General features: G+C 40.0%; 1 protein-coding gene across 3 annotated transcripts in view; it reads right to left on the bottom strand.

Annotated features, from left to right (window-relative positions):
- Positions 1-398: 398 nt before the first annotated feature.
- rcan2 (regulator of calcineurin 2) overlaps positions 399-18,517 on the bottom strand; it is a 370,985-nt gene continuing 352,866 nt past the window's right edge. For all 3 annotated transcript variants that reach the window (XM_060851291.1, XM_060851301.1, XM_060851310.1), the window contains one exon: positions 399-3,007. In XM_060851291.1, the coding sequence (XP_060707274.1) occupies positions 2,847-3,007 (161 nt within the window). In that variant the 3' untranslated portion in view covers positions 399-2,846. The remainder of the gene's footprint in view (positions 3,008-18,517) is intronic.

Genomic DNA, 18,517 nt, shown 5'->3' with positions numbered 1-18,517 from the left:
TTGCTTCAGTACTACAAATTCTACTGAAAACCATTGACTGTTTTTAAGAAGGTGGGAAAGCAATTCAGTTGGATGTAAAAGGTGATAAGTGTTTACTAATTAGTTCTAGCTGCATCTATTGCATATTGACATTTTAAGTGCAAGCTCAAAGAGTTGTAACAAGAATATTGTGGAAATACCAATAACTTTTTTTATTTACACCATGTTTGAAGACCTTTGCTTTCCATTTCAACACTCCTGAAAGGTTACAATCACCTTTGAGTATTCATTAATTATGTTCTGACAATCATGGGAGCATCTGCACAAGTGCTCCCTAAAAAGCAATTACCTAATAAGATGCAGTATAATAAATGGTGTAACACGGGTTAGTTGGTACACAAACTAACAAGCAATAGATCTTTTGAAGGACAATGTTTTATGTTACAGAAATAAAAATAATATCTTTAAAATCAGATTTAATGAAAACATTGCATTATATGATCAATAATCATGACTATTTAATCACAGAAGCTTTCAACTTGTGTCTAAAGAACAGGTTATATTTGAATAAATGGATTTTTAAAGATAAGTTGTGTTGTGAATGTGTGCCTTTTGCAAAATCTTAGAGAAGGCACAGGTACAATTCTGTCACAAAGACCACAATTTTGAACAAGAAGACACAGTTCGTGCACAAACCAAATAACAACAGATATATACCAGACATACATATATAAGGCAATTAATTCATAAAGTATTATTACTAGCACCCATTCAGTGGCAAAGACAAGTAATAACACAGACAATGTCCAATACTAGTACTACTCGTAATGTTATATTCTAACTATACACACAAGCTCTAGGTACCTGGAAAAGCAGTCAAATCTCTTATTTCTAGCTAATTTATCCTCTAGTTTTGTAGATCTGTATTTGAGGATAGGGTTCTTAAGCATTTTTGACCTTAGATAAAACCATGGTCCGTGGAACTATGTAAAGGATAACCAAAATAAATTTCTTTGGCAGAATAATCCTTCCAGACCTGGTTATTTGGAGTTTAATGAAGATCACAAAAATCTCAAAGTTGAGTATAATTGGGTTCAAATGACAATTTGCACCTCATCTGAATGGGAAATCGATATTGTCATTGCAAGTCAATATTGCTTCACTTTATTCAAGTTTCATGGGATTAGAACATACAGATTTATAAATAGTTATTTTGCTGTGATGAAGTTTGACTGTTTTAACTTAAAATCTTTCTCCACTTAGAGTGCTTACATCTCTATAGTGAGTTCGCTCAGTTTTTGTTTGTATCCTTAGAACACCATTTTCATTTGTGACAATTTTGTACACAATCCAATCACAATATATTTCGGCATAAGCATTTTCCTTCAGTGATTTTAAAAAAGAAAACCCATGAAAGTGTTCTAGCTGCATTGAAAAGCTGAGCAGATATCCAACAGGAACAATGCTTCTTGTGAGTACAGAAATACTGACTTATACATTAAACACAGTCGTCATTACATATAATCCATTATCCTTGATAGATATGATTAACTGAGCAAAGCAAAGTAAATGTTTATCCAGATAAAAACAAATACTTATAGTATTTAGGTTACGAACTATTAAACTACATTTAATTATGTGAAAACTGAAAATATTGATCAAAACACAAAATTTAGATTGTTATATTGATTCCTAACCCAGTTTATCTAAGTTTTGATAATTGTCTTCTTAATTTTACAAAATAGATTAGAGTCAAGAAGAAGGCTAATTTATTTTGTTTAAAACATTGACAGGCAGAGTTCAGTCTGGCTTATACATTCACTCAATTACGCCTCAAGAGTCTATGTCCCAAAGCCGTGAAATTAACGTGTTTCATTTCAATCTGAAGTAATCTATAAACCATATTTTTCCAAGTGGATACTTAGACAACTCAGTGTCCAAAAGTTAAAAAAGAATCCTATACTTGTGGAAATTTCTTTTAAAATAATGTGTGCCATTGTTTGGGAAATCAGGTCATCTTGCACGGATTAGAGTATAAATCTGTACTGTAGCAGCACAGTGAGTCTTCAGTGCAGCGAATGATACCATAACACAATCTATTGATACTCATCCAGGTCAGATAAGTGCAGACTGGATTCCTCATAACTGTGATCATACCTATTTGTCTATCTGCCTTTAAACTCATTTTATCATTCCTCTTTTTAATAAGTATACTGTATATAACTCAATCATTACATTGTATCAATATTAAAACAGTGATAAAATACAATGTACAGTTATACCATTTCACAAGATTACATTAGAAGATGCTGACATTATGTACTGCACATCAATAAACGAAAGTTAGTCTTTCTCCAAGTGGTGCCAGTGAGTTTTCTACAATAGTCTCACAGAATTTTCACCAAGGAGGTAATTGACAATTCAATACCAAGAAAGTAAAACTATTTCATTTTTTGGCAGAGTCAGAGAACATTGTAATTACATCTACTATGTGCCTCAAGACTATAAGCCTAATCAAAAATTGGATCAAGCATTTATACCAAATCATTTAGAACGCTAGGTGCTGTATGGTGAGATGTAATTTACCATGGAATTATAATGCCAAGCTTTGCAATTACTCCTGGATTTATGAATGTCATTTGAACATAAATGAATATTTTGTGATATGATCATAACTACTAATTTGTATGTAGCAAATAGGCATACGCAAAGTAACCCCTTCCATCCTATTTTGGTAGGCATTAGAAACATGACATGAGGCTTAAAACAAATGCTCCTGTGACTGACAGACAACTCTTCCTTTCAACAAAGTACAGCTGTAGCAGGGAGCACTAGATGATACTTGACTGAAAGCGTGCACCGATTTTTCAATTAGACATTGCTGGTGGCAGATCAGGACGCCTGGTTTGAATTATTTTTGGTTTTGGAGAATTCTTCGGTTCATCCTCATCCTCTGTTTCACTATCACAGACATGGACCACCACACTGGGAGTTGATTCAGTTCCCGCATGTAATTCATACTTCTCACCTATAAAAATCAAAAATGGAGGAGTTACAACTAAGGCAAAATATTATTTTACAATATGTTTTTCCTTTAAAAATTTATTGGAGATACTTATTTGACTTATTTTTGTAGCTCTGTGTATCATAGATCTGTAAGTGAGCTTGAGAAAAGTTAGGATTCCTTAACTGTGTGGATGAAATTTGGTGAAAGGCAGGGCCTTAAAATATCAATATCGCTGTTGAAAATTGTGTTCTTGAGAAATGTTCATTACTTTGCTATAGGTGGAACAAAAGCGCAGAAAATACAATATCCAAGCTCTACAATGTTTTAAAATGAACATACAACCATATAAATTAGGAGCACATGTAAGCCATTCAGTGCTTCAAGCCTAGTCTGCTATACAATAAGATCATGGTGGATTTGACTGTAACCCAGCTACCCCGATAACCTTTCACTCCCTTAATTAGTAAGAATATCAGATTGAAACATTTTTGACATTTGGTCAATGTATCTGGAATTAATAGTCAGAAGAGATTGGGAGCTGACACACATGAGGGTTGAGCCTCCACTTACCCTGAACAAGACCTTCATAAGGACAGGAAGGCGAGGTGATCAAGGTGCAGGGAATTCCTAAATCAAGCATTTCTGCACTGTGCTTCTTCAGAGGGATCCTGCATGAGGTTTGGTAAACCATCAGTTGATTAGACTGACCTTCAAGTGCCCACGGCAGGGAAGTGTTGGATATATGATCATCTGGTTGCAAGAATTTAATTTTAAACTTTTAAAATGGGCCTTTTACAATAAATACTGTACGTCTTCCAGAAAGCTGTATTCAGCATTTTCATCCCGAGCCTACACATGCAATTTAGGGCTCGATTTCCTAATTGTTAGTGTGCTCTGTGCTCTGGAGGTTCTCCTAATTAAATACATACTCATCATTGATATACTATTGAATAACTTCTATCTTCGCTGGAAACTTCACAAAGTCAGTGGTAGATGCATCCTGGCTTTCATGCTAAGATAACCATTGTCACAACTCACATTTCCAAGAACTTTAAAGCCAATGCTTTTAATCCATCACTTTAACACTAAGTTAGACCTATGAATTTACGCCTCCTGTCTCATCTTGGACTGTGCAAAAGTAACAACTGTGTTTGTATCCTGATCCTTCTATTTTAAAACTGTTGGCCTCTGTACTGGATTCAAATGTGATTGGGATCTTTAAAATGACAAAATAATTTTGTAAGAGATATTGAAGTATATTTCCTCTGGACTGGAACAGGGCACTGTTCTAAAATAAGATTAGTTCATTCAGGAGTGGAATCAGGGAACACACTGGTTTACAAAAAGCTTTGAAAATGTAAAATCTTTTTTGCCGAGAAGATGGGTGCTGTGTCAATTGAAATTGCAAGTCTGATATTTGGATATTTTATTTAATCTAAGGTATCAGGGGGTATGGATCAAAGGCAGGCAAATGGAGGTAATGTACACATAGCCATAACCTAATTGAATGGTGAAGCATGCTCAAGGGCTGGATGGCCAATTCCTATTTCTATGTTCATGCTAGTAAATAGATTTGCAGGTCAACCATCTCATGTTTATTCAACTCACCTGCATCCAGTGACCATTATCAGTGTCTCTAGAGTCTAATGGCTCCTACCCATCATGGTTAAACTGGAGTACTCCAAATCTGATAATTACTGAAGCAGGGCTGCATAAAATCAACTTAAAGATTTGTGGCGGTTCTTTAAAATTTAGAAATAGGCAAATATTCTACGAGATTTCTTTCATAAACTGGTTAAAATTACCACAAGCAGCAAAAATCATGTTGTTTTAAAATTTGCTTTACGTGGACACATGACTTGCTTACCTGAACAGGCCATTATTGCCCACAGTCAAACACTATTGATGGCAGCAAAATGTTAGCTAAATGGAACAGCTAAAATGACGATGGATTTCTTGAGATTAATGTGTGTTTTTAAGATCAATAAAAGCTAGAGAGGTTGAAACTGGTTGAGATTTAAATGTATCAGTGTCAAATTGCATTATACGCCTAGGTAGCAGAATCTATTTTTCCAGTTTCATTGTAAGGTATTAAGATTACTTCAAGGCCAAGTCAGGGAATTCATTGAGAGTCTCTAATTACAGTATTTAAGTATTTTGTCTACAATTAGTTACAGCAAGCTTGTTAAATAAATGTTCTGACCAAAATGGATGCTCTATCAAAATGGATTAAAGTTGGTGTAATAAAGTGAGTCTTGTATTTATATTGTGCCTTTCATGACCATTGGACATCCCAACTTGCTTTAAAGCCAATGAAGTACTTTTAGTTTAGACTCCCAAAATACAAAAGTAATAATGGCCTGAAAATCTGTTTCTGATATTGATTAAGTAGTTAAAAATTGGTTTAGTCATTTAGGGCAATTCCCTTGCTCTTGTTCAAAGTAATTTTGTGGGATAACTTTACCTCTATCTTAAAGCACAGACAGCCCCTCAGTTTAATATTTCATCTGAAAGACTGTACCTCCTATAGTGCTGCATTTCCTCAGTATCACACCAGAACATTAGTTTTGACTTGTGTGTTCCAGTTCTGCATTGGGACTTGAACCCACAAACTACTACCCCAGAAACAAGACTGTTACCTATATCTGAAAACTTATAGATTAGATTTTACCGAATACAGAATTGCACATTCTTGTTGTTATTGCTTTCATCTTGCCAGTCAAAATAACACAACTCACACTCAGCCAAAAAAACATGGGATTCAGACCATAGAAAAGATTTCAGATAAAGAAAATGCCATCCAATCCTAATAAGTGAGGCTATTTTTAAATTACTTTAATTCCTTTTTTCTAAATATACCCAACGTTTTTGAATGTGTTGATGTTGTCTGCTTATAATATTTCATTTGGAACTTTACTCCATAACTGTTCCATAACATTTGGATGGCTTGATGGCTCAATGGTCAGCACTGTTGCCTCACAGTACCAGGGACCTGGGTTCGATTCCCACCTTGGCCGACACTTCTGTGTGAAGTTTGCACATTCTCCCTGTGTCTGTGTGGGTTTCCTCCCACAATCCAAAGATGTGCAGGCCAGGTGAATTGGCCATGCTAAATTGCCCATAATGTTAGATACATTAGTCAGGGGTAAATACAGAGGAACTTTGATTATTTGAATGAGATGGGTGGGCACTATTTCATTTGTATAATTGATTATTCCATTAATTGGCGAGTATTTCCTCTGGGCCTTGGAGATTTCTGTGAAGTGTGCTCCCTGTTCAGGAGACAGGGTGGCAGCACACTGTGCACGAGACCCTGCCACCAACCCTGTCTAACGCGTCCCCCCATTTCCAACCTCGTCTGCTCCCACCCTGCAGCCCCATCTCACCCACTACCAGACCTCCGACCCCACCTTCAGGGCAGCCGGACTGTACACCAAAAGTAAGACTGCTGCTACTGCCTTTGTGGGGTAAGTCTCCAAACAGCACCCACATTTTGACAGGATCCACGTTTGCCCTGCACAGGACAATGTTGGAGAGAATATCTGGGGAAGAGGGGAGTTTAGACTACACCCCTATGTAGAACTCCAGTGAAAGTGTGGGGGGAGAGAGGGAGGGCGGGAGGTCAGTCATTTAGAGGCAGTGCCTGGACTGTCCAGGAACGTTCTCAACAGCATTTCAGTGAGCAGTGAGCAGAGTTCATTTTTAATCATTGTATCTGTAAACCAAAGACACGATCAGGGTTGAAACAGCTCTTTGACGTAATGTTTCTATTTGGGACCTTGAGATCACCTTTGGATAATCCGATATTCGGATAATTGATATTCAGATAATCGAGGTTCCTCTGTATAGGGTAGGGGAACGGGTCTGGGTGGGTTATTCTTCAGAGGGTCGCTGTGGACTTGTTGGGCTAAACTGCCTGTTTCCATACTGTAAGGAATCTAATCTAATAACCTTCTATTAATTTGGTTGTAAAGGTTCTATGTAATTTTCTTCATTAATTTATTTTCAATATGTATTATTCACTGTAATGCATATAGTGCCTGCATCTGTTTGACCAATACATTTCATAATCCAATAACTTTAACTGAACCATCTCAAAGACTCATTGTCCAAATGAATCAAGTCCAACTTCTGTAACCTTTCCTCCTAGCTTAAATTCCTGAAAGCAGAATCATCTTTACTGCTTGTTGAAGATACATTTGAACAAGTAGGTTTTTGACAGTGGAGGAAAACTTGGCTAGTTGTAAATACTGTGTGTCAGCATTAAAAGATAAGTCAAAGACCACAGTACTGCAAGCTTTTAAGCTCTGGCTGAGAAAGCACACAGCACAAAGGCATGGGAAAGATGGTGAGGCAGAGGTGCTATAAGCACAGAGTGAATGAGTGCTAAGAGATCAAGGTATGAGATCTGAGATGCACCCTGGTGCCATTCAGCAGATGGATGTTGCTTATTCCTGTGTGCAAAGTACCCTAGCAGCAGAATTTTGATAAACGAGCTCATACACTCCAAAGTGCAGCATTGAAGTGAGGATCAGCAATATGCCCTGATGTTGTGGTGAGGCTGGTACATGTCCAATGCCAGTGTCCATGGACAGGCGACTGCAGACAATTGCTGCCAAAGGATAGCCTCGAGATGTTGGTGACCGCTGTCCAAATGCAGGGCTGGTGAACAATTAGTAAGCTGGAGTGATGATTTGGAAGTGCTGGTGCTGGACTGGGGTGGACAAAGGGAAAAATCACACACAACACCAGGTTATAGTCCAACAGGTTTATTTAGAAGCACTAGCTTTCGAGGCACTGCCTCTTCCTGAGATGGTTGTGGAACATTACCAAACGACAGAGAATTTATAGCAAAAGGGTTAAAGTGTCATGAAATTAGATTAGATTCCCTACAGAGTGGAAATAGGCCTTTCAGCCCAACCAGTCCACACCGACCCTCCAAAGAGTAACTCACCCAGACCCATTTCCCCTCTGACTAATGCACCTAACACTATGGGCAATTTAGCATGGCCAATTCACCTAAGCTGCACATCTTTAGACTGTGGGAAGAAACCAGAGCACCCAGAGGAAACCCACGCAGGCATGGGGAGAATGTGCAAACTCCACACAGACAGTTGCCCGAGGATGGAATTGAACCTGAGACCCTGGTGCTATGAGGCAGCAGTGCTAACCACTGAGCCACCATGCCACCCAAATTATAATTATATATAAAACAACTTTAGTTAAACATCACACAGGACCAGGTTATAGTTCCTAATTTAAATTTTGTTTAAGTCTTTCATCTTTTAGAATGGGATGTGGTGGTTTAGATTCTTTAATATGTAATTCCCAGAATAACATTCTCAAGGTGGAGTCAGCTAATCTAATAATAGATCGAGTGTGGGGTGCTGGAAAAGCACAGCAGGTTAGGCAGCATCTGAGGAGCAGGGGATTCAACATTTTGGGCAATAGCCCTTCAAAGGCTCTTGCCCGAAATGTCGTTTCTCCTACTCTTCGGATACTGCCTGACCTACTGTGCTTTTCCAGCACCACACTCGTAACTCTGATCTTCAGCAACTGCAGTCTTCACTCTCCAGTTATCCAATAGTAGGTGTCATCTCAGCTCAGACAATGCATTAACATGTGTGAAGGTAAAGTCTGCACCAATGTTGAGTCAATTCTATTCCTAAAGTGGGGCTTACAGAATCTTAAATGGACTTATGCAGTTTTTGAGCAAAATAAAATGTAATTCTGCAAATACTTTTAAGTGTGCACATGCAGGAGATACAGAATGAGTGTGTGAATGTGAGTGTGTGCATATAGGTGTGAGTGCATGTGAAAGAATATGTGAGTGTGTAAGCTTGGTCAAGCATGTGTATGAGTGTGATGGGGCATAAGCCTGTGAGAGGGTGCGTGCGTGGGGGTGAGTGCAGGGGTGCATGTGTGTGTATGAGAGAGGATCTGCATGAGTATGTACGAGTGTGTGCGAGAGAGAGAAAAAAAGAAAGAAAGAGAGAGAGAGAGAAAGAGGAGAAAGAAAGAGGGGGGGAGAGAGAGGTGGAGAGAGACAGAGAGAAAAAGAAAGAGAGAAGAGAGAGAGAAAAAGAGGGAGAGAGGGACAGAGAGAGGGGGAGAGAGACGGAGAGAGAAAGAGAGAGAGAGAGAGAGACAGACAGAGAGAAAGGTGCAGTGGAGTCACCTGTAGTGTGACACCCATAGATATTCAACTTGCCTATCAGCCTCTGCTCGGCCACTTAGCATTGTTGCTTGTCCCAAAATCCGTATTGGAGGATGGTCACCCAGAAGTCTGAGGCCGAATGTCCCAGACCGCTGAGGTGTTCCCTGACTGGGAGGGAACAGTCTTGTCTGGTCATCATTGTGCAGTGTCCATTCATCCATTGTTGTAGCATCTGTTCAGTCTCGCTAATTTACCGAGCCTTGGGGCATCCCTGCCTGCTGCATACGAGATAGACAACATTGGCCAAGTCACATGAGTACCTGCCACGTATATGGTGGGAGGTGCCCCTATGTGTAATGGTGGCATCTGTGTTGACACTCTGATATATCTTGCAGAGGCTGCCATGACAGGATAGTATGGTGTTGTGCATCATGTTGTCCTGAAGGCTGGATAGTTTGCTGCGAACATTGATGTTTGAAATTTGGTGGTTGTTTAAAGGAGAGAAGTGGAGGCATAGGGAAGGTATTGGCAAGGTGCTTGTCCTCATCGATAATGTGTTGCAGGCCACGGAGAACATGGTGTAGCCTTTTGGCTCCTGGGAACTACTGGACAACAAAGGGTACCCTATCGGTTGCAGCCCGTATCTGTCTCATGAGGAGGTCATTGTTGTTTCTCACTGTGGCAAGTCGGCACTGGCAGTTGATGAGTTGAGCATCGTACCCTTTTCATGTGAGGGCATCTTTGAGCACTTTCAGGTGTCTGTCACATTCCTCATCTACTCACATACACACACCCATTCAGCCTTGGTCTCTCCTACACGCGCATAAATATATTTTCATGGGGTGAATTTGCAGAATTACATTTTAGTTTGCTCAAAAACTGCATAAATCCATGTAAGATTCTGTAAGCCCCACTTTAGAAATCGAATTGACTCAACACTGATGTAGGCTTTACCTTCACACATTTAATGCATTATCTGAGCTGAAGTGACACCTATTATAAGTTGATGTTACCTTAAGAATGTAATTCTGGGATTTACGTATTAAAGAACCTAAATCACCATATCCCATTCTAAAAGATGGAAGACTTAATCTAAATTTGTTCAAGAACTATAACCCAGTGCTGTGTGATTTTTAACTAAAGTTGTTTAATATATTATTACAATTCCATGACACTGTAACCCTTTTGCTATAAATTCTGTGTCGTATGGTCATATTCCACAACCACCTAATGAAGAGGCAGTGCCTCGAAAGCTAGTGCTTCCAAATAAACCTGTTGGATTATAACCTGGTGTTGTGTGATTTTTAACTAAGCTGTAGTGGTCAGGTACTCACACTATCTTTAAATGTTGTGTATTGTCACAGTCAAGTTTCTATCTAATAGATAGGAGAATAGGGAACTGGATATGAATAAAATGCGATTAAATAATGATGAGATGTTAATATATACTAAGGCATGCAACCCTCTTAGTAGTGAGATTCAACATTCAACACCTATATGAAGAACTAAGCATTCTACTCATGACATTGAGAATCTCCTTTTTCCTTCTGGTAAGATGGTGGCAGAGTAAGGCTTCTGTGCCTGAGCCTCATCTGCTCCATCAGCTTTTCTCTTTTTTCCCCTCACTCTTTTCTCATTCTTTCTTTTTTATTGCATTTTACTTATTTCTTATTTTATTGCATTTTACTTATTTCTTGTTGAGGAGCTTGATCATGGCAATGGCATCAGTGGCAAATAGTCCTGGCATGGACTCAAATTGTTCAACATCTCTGCTGCTGGTGGTGGAGTAGGTTCACCCAATATCAGTTTTTCTTTTCTTGTTGATTTTTTCATTTGTTTTAATTTTAGTTTTTTTTGTTATTGTTTCTACTAACATACCTTCTGGTGAGAGGCAGTGGTGGCAGCAGTATCAGTCTTATTGAATTTGGCAATTGGCTAGATATCCTGTGTGAGACAGCAGCTGGGGGCCTGACCCGGGACTCTGGGTGAGTATCAAATACCTGAAGCGTGGACTGATGGTGAGACTGAGGATCAGCGTGCTGACTGAAGGTGAGGCCAAGGCCCAGAGCGGACAGAGTCTGGATCAGAGCTTTGGCAGTCTGAGATCCCAGAAGCACGCCCAATGCGGCGACTGAAATTTCCTCGACATCTACAGCGACTACGAGAGCAGGGGAGATCAAACTAGCATAGGGAAAGCATGCCAAAGCAGAGGAGAGCAAGCCCAAATAGGAAGAACAAGCCCAAATAGGAAGCCCTTGTGGTCCCACCATGGCTAAGTACTTAAGAAAGACTGCACTGGTTGAACTTTTAGCTTTATTTCTTTACTTTTTTTTGACTTAATACTAAGAAGGACTGCAAGATTTAACATTTAACTTTGTTCTTATTTCTTTCTACCTTGTTCTTAAGTTTTTGTACTAAGGTACTTTAACCTAAGATAGCGCCTTGTGTGGCAAAATTGAAAACTTTTCACTGTATTCCTGTACTTATGCACTTGAGTACATGTGACAATAAAGTCTCAATCTAAATTCAAATCTAAAAATCTACTGCTAATTTCACCCAATTTTCCTAACTTTCTCAACAGTGCCCATATTGTTCAGATTCCATTCATTGTTAGAAGCCATGCACCAGGATGCTATAGTCTCATTTCGAATGTTACATACATGCTTATATTTGCAAAAGTAATGTTCCTGCTGGCAGCAACTTGGCGGTTCTCACCCAGCAACACAACCATCAACCAGAATAAATTCCTCCAAATGTGTTGACTATCAACTGCCCATTCCCCAGACCCCAGATTTGGTTATCACCTGATCACAAATAGGTGCTCAGTGCTAGCAAAGGAGTCACAGAGTTTTTACAGGACAGAAAGAAATCCTTCAGCTCATCAAGTCCGTGCCAATCATCAGTGCCTGGATAATAGCCTTGTATGCTATGGTGTTTCAAGGGTTCATCTAAATAGTCCTTAAATATCTTGAGGGGTCGTGCTTCCAATGTCCTTTCAGGCAGTGAGCTCCAGATAACCTCTATTCTCTGGGTGAGAACAAATTCCTCAAATCCCCTTTCAATCTTCTGCTCCTTTTCTTAAAACCGTGCCTCTAGTTAAGAGTCCTCTACTAAGGGGAAAAAGTTTATCCCCGTTTACCCTGTCTGCACCCCTCAGAACTTTGCATACTTCAATCAGGTACCTCCTCGGTCTTTTATATTCTAAACAAAACAACCCTAGTCTATCTAATCTGCTAATTAAGCATTGACTAATTAAGACACGTATCCTACATGCTTTCTTAATCACCCTAGCTACCTGTCCCGATGTCTTAAAAGATCTATGAACATGCACATCAAGGTCCCTCTGATCCTTTGTACTTCCTAGAGTGAAAATTCAACTTGTACTCCCATGCTTTGCAAGTCCTTTTAGAATTAAATTCCATTTGCTACTGTTCTACCCATCTGACCAGCCCATCCATATTGTATTGTTGTCTGAGACTTTCCTTGTTCTATTTATCACACCTTCAATTTTTGTGTTATCTGCTAACCTCCTGATCATGAGTAGATCATTATTGTACGCAACCATCAGTTGGTGACCCAACGCTGGAGTGGAGACTAATTCTGTCATGGGGATGAGGGTCCTGTCCTGACTTCAGCTGCAGAAGGGGTGTTCTGCCCTGGCTAAAGGCAATTTTTATTTTAAAAAATTAAAAAAGCTTTAGGGTGTCCCCCTCCTCCTCTGATTGGAATTGCAGACTGTAGTTTCTTCAGAGCTCCAGGTCCTCCTGTGGGCCCACCAGCTTCGAGAAACTTTTACTCTCCTCAATTGCATGATGATCCCATAGTCTATCACCAATTTAGTCATTCAGGGGAAATCACTGATTCGTGTCTGTTTTGCAAAGTACTGCATAATAGCTTCTATTTGACCTGACCAAAGCCCACCATGCAGCAATATTTTCATGTCTAATATCAACTTGAATCTCACAGCAGGATGCAAGAAAATGATATGTATACATTATCATTTAAGGAATGTATATTAATGTAGCTCACAGTATCCGAATTCTCAGATAAAGGTTAATGTAAATGAAAGTTCTTATTGTATTGTGCTGAACATATCTAAATTAGCAATGTGAAAAGGGTTACCACTTATAATTAATGATCACTGTACTCCTAAAAATATGACTGCAAACTATTGAGAATATTCTTGATATTCCAATTTTTTATTTTCCTTGTTTTAACATTTTGTTTTAAAAGTCCCATGCTGGATGTAGCTTGCTACAAAAGTAATGATTACACAGCAGATAGGAAAAGATAATCAACTATCAAAGTAGGGGATATGTTTCCAGGGGAAGAGTACATTTCTATGGCAACATTCCAGTTTACCAAGGTTTGTATAGCTATGTGTCACCAGTTATTAAAATCACCAATTACTACTACTCCAAGCCTTGCTTAACATGAATAATGTTTTACGATTAATACAATGTTGCTGAAAGCTTTGTGATAGGACAAGACCTATTCAAACATAGTCGTTTGGTAAAATTCCAACAGAAATATTCATGTTGCTACAGAATTAGTTCTTGTGAAGGATAATTGAACTATTATATATAATTGGCCCATAATAGAACTTCTCTTTGTCTGGCTTATAGAGGTCTTCAATTCTATATATAACATGAATCTAGCAATTTTAGTATGTGATAGTTAGGCAGACTTCATTTTTTCTATGAGCAAGAGTAACTGCTGAGCACAGTGATGAGGAATATGTAAACTCTCAACTCTGGCTGCCCATTCATTCAATTAAACAGCTGCAGATCAGTAACCCAAGCAGAACAAAGTGACTGCGAATTCATCCCAGAGGATAAGGGTCACAATTCTTGGGTACCAACATTGCATCAAAAAACTTTGTATCCTTACATATTACACATGGCAGCGCCGAAGGTCTACCAGAATAAGTGAAATATAACATACATGATGAGCTCATTAATTAGGCCTTCAGTGGGATCTCATTCAATTCGTCAGGGACAGAGAATTCAATGCAGCTGAAAGTTTTAAAACACTGCAAAAGCTATTTAAAGAGAGTCAATTATTGAACCAGAAAGTAAAACAGAACCAGAAAATGCTGGATAGTGATTCAATAGTAGTTCATGAGGCAAAAGCATGGAAAAACCCTCTGGGTGTCAGGGTTAGTGGGACCAAGAATATAGCTTACTTATGCTGGGGGTTTCTAAGGGATGAAGAACTCTGGAAATCTTTACTGTAAATAGTTGGATTCCGCTTTCTATAAAAGGGATCTAATCTTCTTGTCTACCACTGACTTGACAGATGTGGAGATGGTGGTGTTGGACTGGGGCGTACAAAGATAAAAATCACACAACAGGTTATAGTCCAACAGGTTTAATTGGAAGTACACTAGCTTTCAGAGCATCGCTCCATCAGGTGATTGTGGAGGACACAATTGTAAGGCACAGAATTTATAGCAGAAGACTTATAGTGTGATGTAACTGAAATTATACATTGAAAAATACCTTGATTGTCTGTTGAGTGTTTCATCTGTTCGAATACCATGATAGTTTCACTTCTTTCATGTGTAAATCACAAAACCTTTTTTTGAAAGTTGCATTCTCAGGTTAACTGTAACAATTGGAGTTAGCTATACAATACGTTGAAGGTAAAAACAAGGACTGCAGATGCTGGAAACCAGAGTCTGAATTAGAGTGGTGCTGGAAAAGCATAGCAGGTCAGGCAGCATTCAAGGAGCAGAAAAATCGATGTTTCGGGTAAAAGCCCTTCATCAGGAATAGGTGTTGAAGGTGTTAGCCCCAGGTGTTCTCAGTCTATGCCATGATGTTTAGATTGATTCTAATCAAAAAGGTGAGATAACAGAGTTTTACATGAATTCATGCAGTTTTTGAGCAAAGTACAATGTAACTCTGCAAGTACAAATTTCCCCCACAAAATATGAGTGCATGTGGACCTTTGTGTCTGTCTGTGCGGGTTGGGGATTGTGAGTGTGAGAGAGTGTATATATGTGTGTATAGTGAGTGTAGTGTCTTAAGTCTGTGAGGGGGTGCATGTGGGAGTGTGTATGTGTGTGTCTGGGGTGGAGAGTTGTGAATGTCTGTGAGAGACTATATATGTGTGTGCATGAGTGTAGAGTGGTCTAAGTCTCTGAAAGGGTGTGTGTGTGTGTGTGTGTGTGTGTGTGTGTGTGTGTGTGTGTGTGTGTGAGAGAGAGAGTGGTCACCTGCAGTATGACATGAACTCAAGGTCCTGGTTGAGACCCTCCCTATGAGTATGGAACGTAGCTATCAGCCTCTGCTCAGCCACTTTTCGCTGCTGCCTGTCCCAAAGTCCGCCTTGGAGGATGGTCACCCGAAGGTCCGAGGTCGAATGTCCTGGACCACTGAAGTTTCCCCAAATGGGAGGAAAGACTCTTGTCTGTTGATTGGTGTGCGGTGCCCATTCATCCGTTACTGTAGCCTTTGCTCATTTTCCCCAGTGTATCATGTCTCAGGACATCGTTGCCTGCAGCATATAAAACATGTCAGAGTGTGGACATGGATACCACCATTACACGTGGGAATACCTCCCACCATGTACATGGCAAGTACTCATGTGACTCCGCCAACAGTAGCACAGTAGTTAGCACTGCTGCCTCACAGCGCCAGAGACCCAGGTTCAATTCCTGCCTCAGGCAACTGTCTGTGTGGAGTTTGCACATTCTCCCAGTGTCTGCCTGGGTTTCCTCCGGGTGCTCCGGTTTCCTCCCACAGTCCAAAAATGTGCAGGTTAGGTGAATTGGCCATGCTAAATTGCCCGTAGTGTTAGGTGAAGGGGTAAATGTAGGTGAATAGGTCTGGGTGGGTTGCTCTTCGAAAGGTCAGTGTGGACTTGTTGGGCCGAAGAGTTGTAAGTAATCTAATCTTATACGTTGCAGGCAAGGATGCCCTGAGGCATGGTACTTTGGGGAAACTGAGCAAAGGCTACGGCAACGGATGAATGGGCACCGCACAGTAATCAACAGACAGGAGTGTTCCCTCCCAGTTGAGGAACACTTCAGTGGTCCAGGACATTCGACTTCGGACCTTCGGGTGGCCATCCTCCAAAGCAGACCTCAGGACAGGCAGCAGCGAAAAGTGGCCGAGCAGGGGCTGGTAGCTAAGTTCGGTACCCATAGGGGTGGCCTCAACCAGGACCTTGGGTCCATGTCACACTACAGGTGACCACCATTGCACTATACACACAGACATTCCTACATACACACATGCACTCCTACATACACACACACACACGGACACACATATACACAGACACTCACACACACCCTTACAACACACATACTCCCACACTCACACAGCCATCCTCTCAGAGACTTAGACCACTCTACACTCATGCACACACATATACACTCTCTCACAGACTCTCAACCCTCCACCCCAGACACACACACACTCCCACACTCACACGTGCATTGCCTCACAGACTGAAGACACTACACTTACACACACATATGCATATACACACACACTCTCACACTCTCAACCCCCAACCCAGACAGACACACACACAGACGGACACAAAGACCCACATGCACACATATTTTGTGGGGTGAATTTGTACTTGCAGAGTTACATTGTACTTTGCTTAAAAACTGTATGAATTCATGTAAAATTCTTATCTCACTTTTTAGATTCGAATCAATTTAAACATCATGGCATAGACAGAGAACACAGGGGGCTTCAGCATATTGTCTAGCTAACACCAATTGTTACAGCTAACCTGAGAATGCAATTTTTAAAAAAAGGTTTTGTGATTTACACATGAAAGAAGTGAAACTATCATAGTATTCGAACAGATGAAACACTCAACAGACAATCAAGGTATTTTTCAATGTAGAATTTCAGTTACATCATACTGTTAATTTTTGCTATAAATTCTGTGCCTTACAATTGTGTACTCCACAACCACCTGATGAAGGAGCGGCGCTCTGAAAGCTAGAGCTTCCAATTTAACCTGTTGGATTATAACCTGGTGTTGTGTGATTTTTAACTTTGATTTGACCGAAGTTTAGAAAGGGGGATGGAGAAACATGGCTACCAGTGTCACCCAATCCTGAATGTTCTCATAAAATCCACTTCTGCAGTTGGGTACACACTACCTATATTATATAATCATCGCCACCAGGTCAGTGAGTAGCCTACTTACACCAGTAGACAAAGATGTGTGTGTATGTGTATGTTTGTGTTGGTGTATGTACAATGTTTAATAAATATTCAAAAGGACGGTTTGTCTCGCAGGTGGGTCCATAAAGATTCTCTAGAACTGAGGCACTAAAGGGGAAGTGAATGCCACAGCACCCTCGAGAGGGTTATCCCAGTTTTAAAGAAAGGAGGTGGACACCAATAAAATTATTGGCATGACAATCCATAGAGTCATAGTCACAGGTGTACAACACGCAAACAGAACCTTTGGTTCAACTCATCCAGGTTGACCAGATATCATAACCTCAACTAGTCCATTTGCCAGCACTTGCCTCATATCCCTCTAAACCTTTTCTATTCATATACCATCCAGATGCCTTTTAAATGTTGTAATTGTACCAGGCTCCATCACTTCCTCTGGTAGCTTATTGCATTCATGAATCACCCTCTGCATGAAAGGGTTGCTTCCTAGGTATCTATAAAATCTGACCCCTCTCACCGTAAACCTATACCCTCTAGTTCTGAACTCCCCCACCCCAGGGAAAAGACCTTCTCTACTTATCCTGTCTATACCCCTCATGACTTTATAAATGTCTATAAGGTCATCACTCAGCCTTTGACCCTCCAGGGAAAACAGCCCCAGCTTATTCAGCCTCTCCCTATAGCTCAAACCCTCCAACGCTGGCAACATCCTTATAAGCCTTTTCTGAAACCTCAAGTTTCACAACATCGTTATGATAGGAATGAAACTAAAATTGCACGCAATATTCCAAAAGTGGCCTAACTAAGGTCCTGTACAATTGCAACATGACCTATCAATTCCTATACTCAATGCGCTGACCAATAAAGGAAAGCACACCAAATTTCTTCTTCACTATCTGATCTACCAGCGACTCTGCTTTCAAGAAACTATGAACCTGCATTCCAAGGTCTCTTTGTTCAGCAACACTCCCGAGGATCTTACTATTAAGTATGTAAGTCCAGTTCTGATTTACATTTCCAAAATGCAGCACCTCGCATTTATCTAGATTAACCTCCATCTAAATTAAGCTGCCACATCCCAGTCCATTGACCCAAATGATCACGATCCCGTTGTACTCTGAAATAACCTTCTTCGCTGTCCACTACACCTCCAATTTTGGTGTCATCTGCAAACTTACTAATCGTACCTCTTATGCTCACATCCAAATCATTTAT

This window comes from Hemiscyllium ocellatum, chromosome 3 (assembly GCF_020745735.1).
Source record: "Hemiscyllium ocellatum isolate sHemOce1 chromosome 3, sHemOce1.pat.X.cur, whole genome shotgun sequence".
Classification (NCBI taxonomy): domain Eukaryota; kingdom Metazoa; phylum Chordata; class Chondrichthyes; order Orectolobiformes; family Hemiscylliidae; genus Hemiscyllium; species Hemiscyllium ocellatum.
This window is presented reverse-complemented; position numbering and strand designations above follow the sequence as displayed.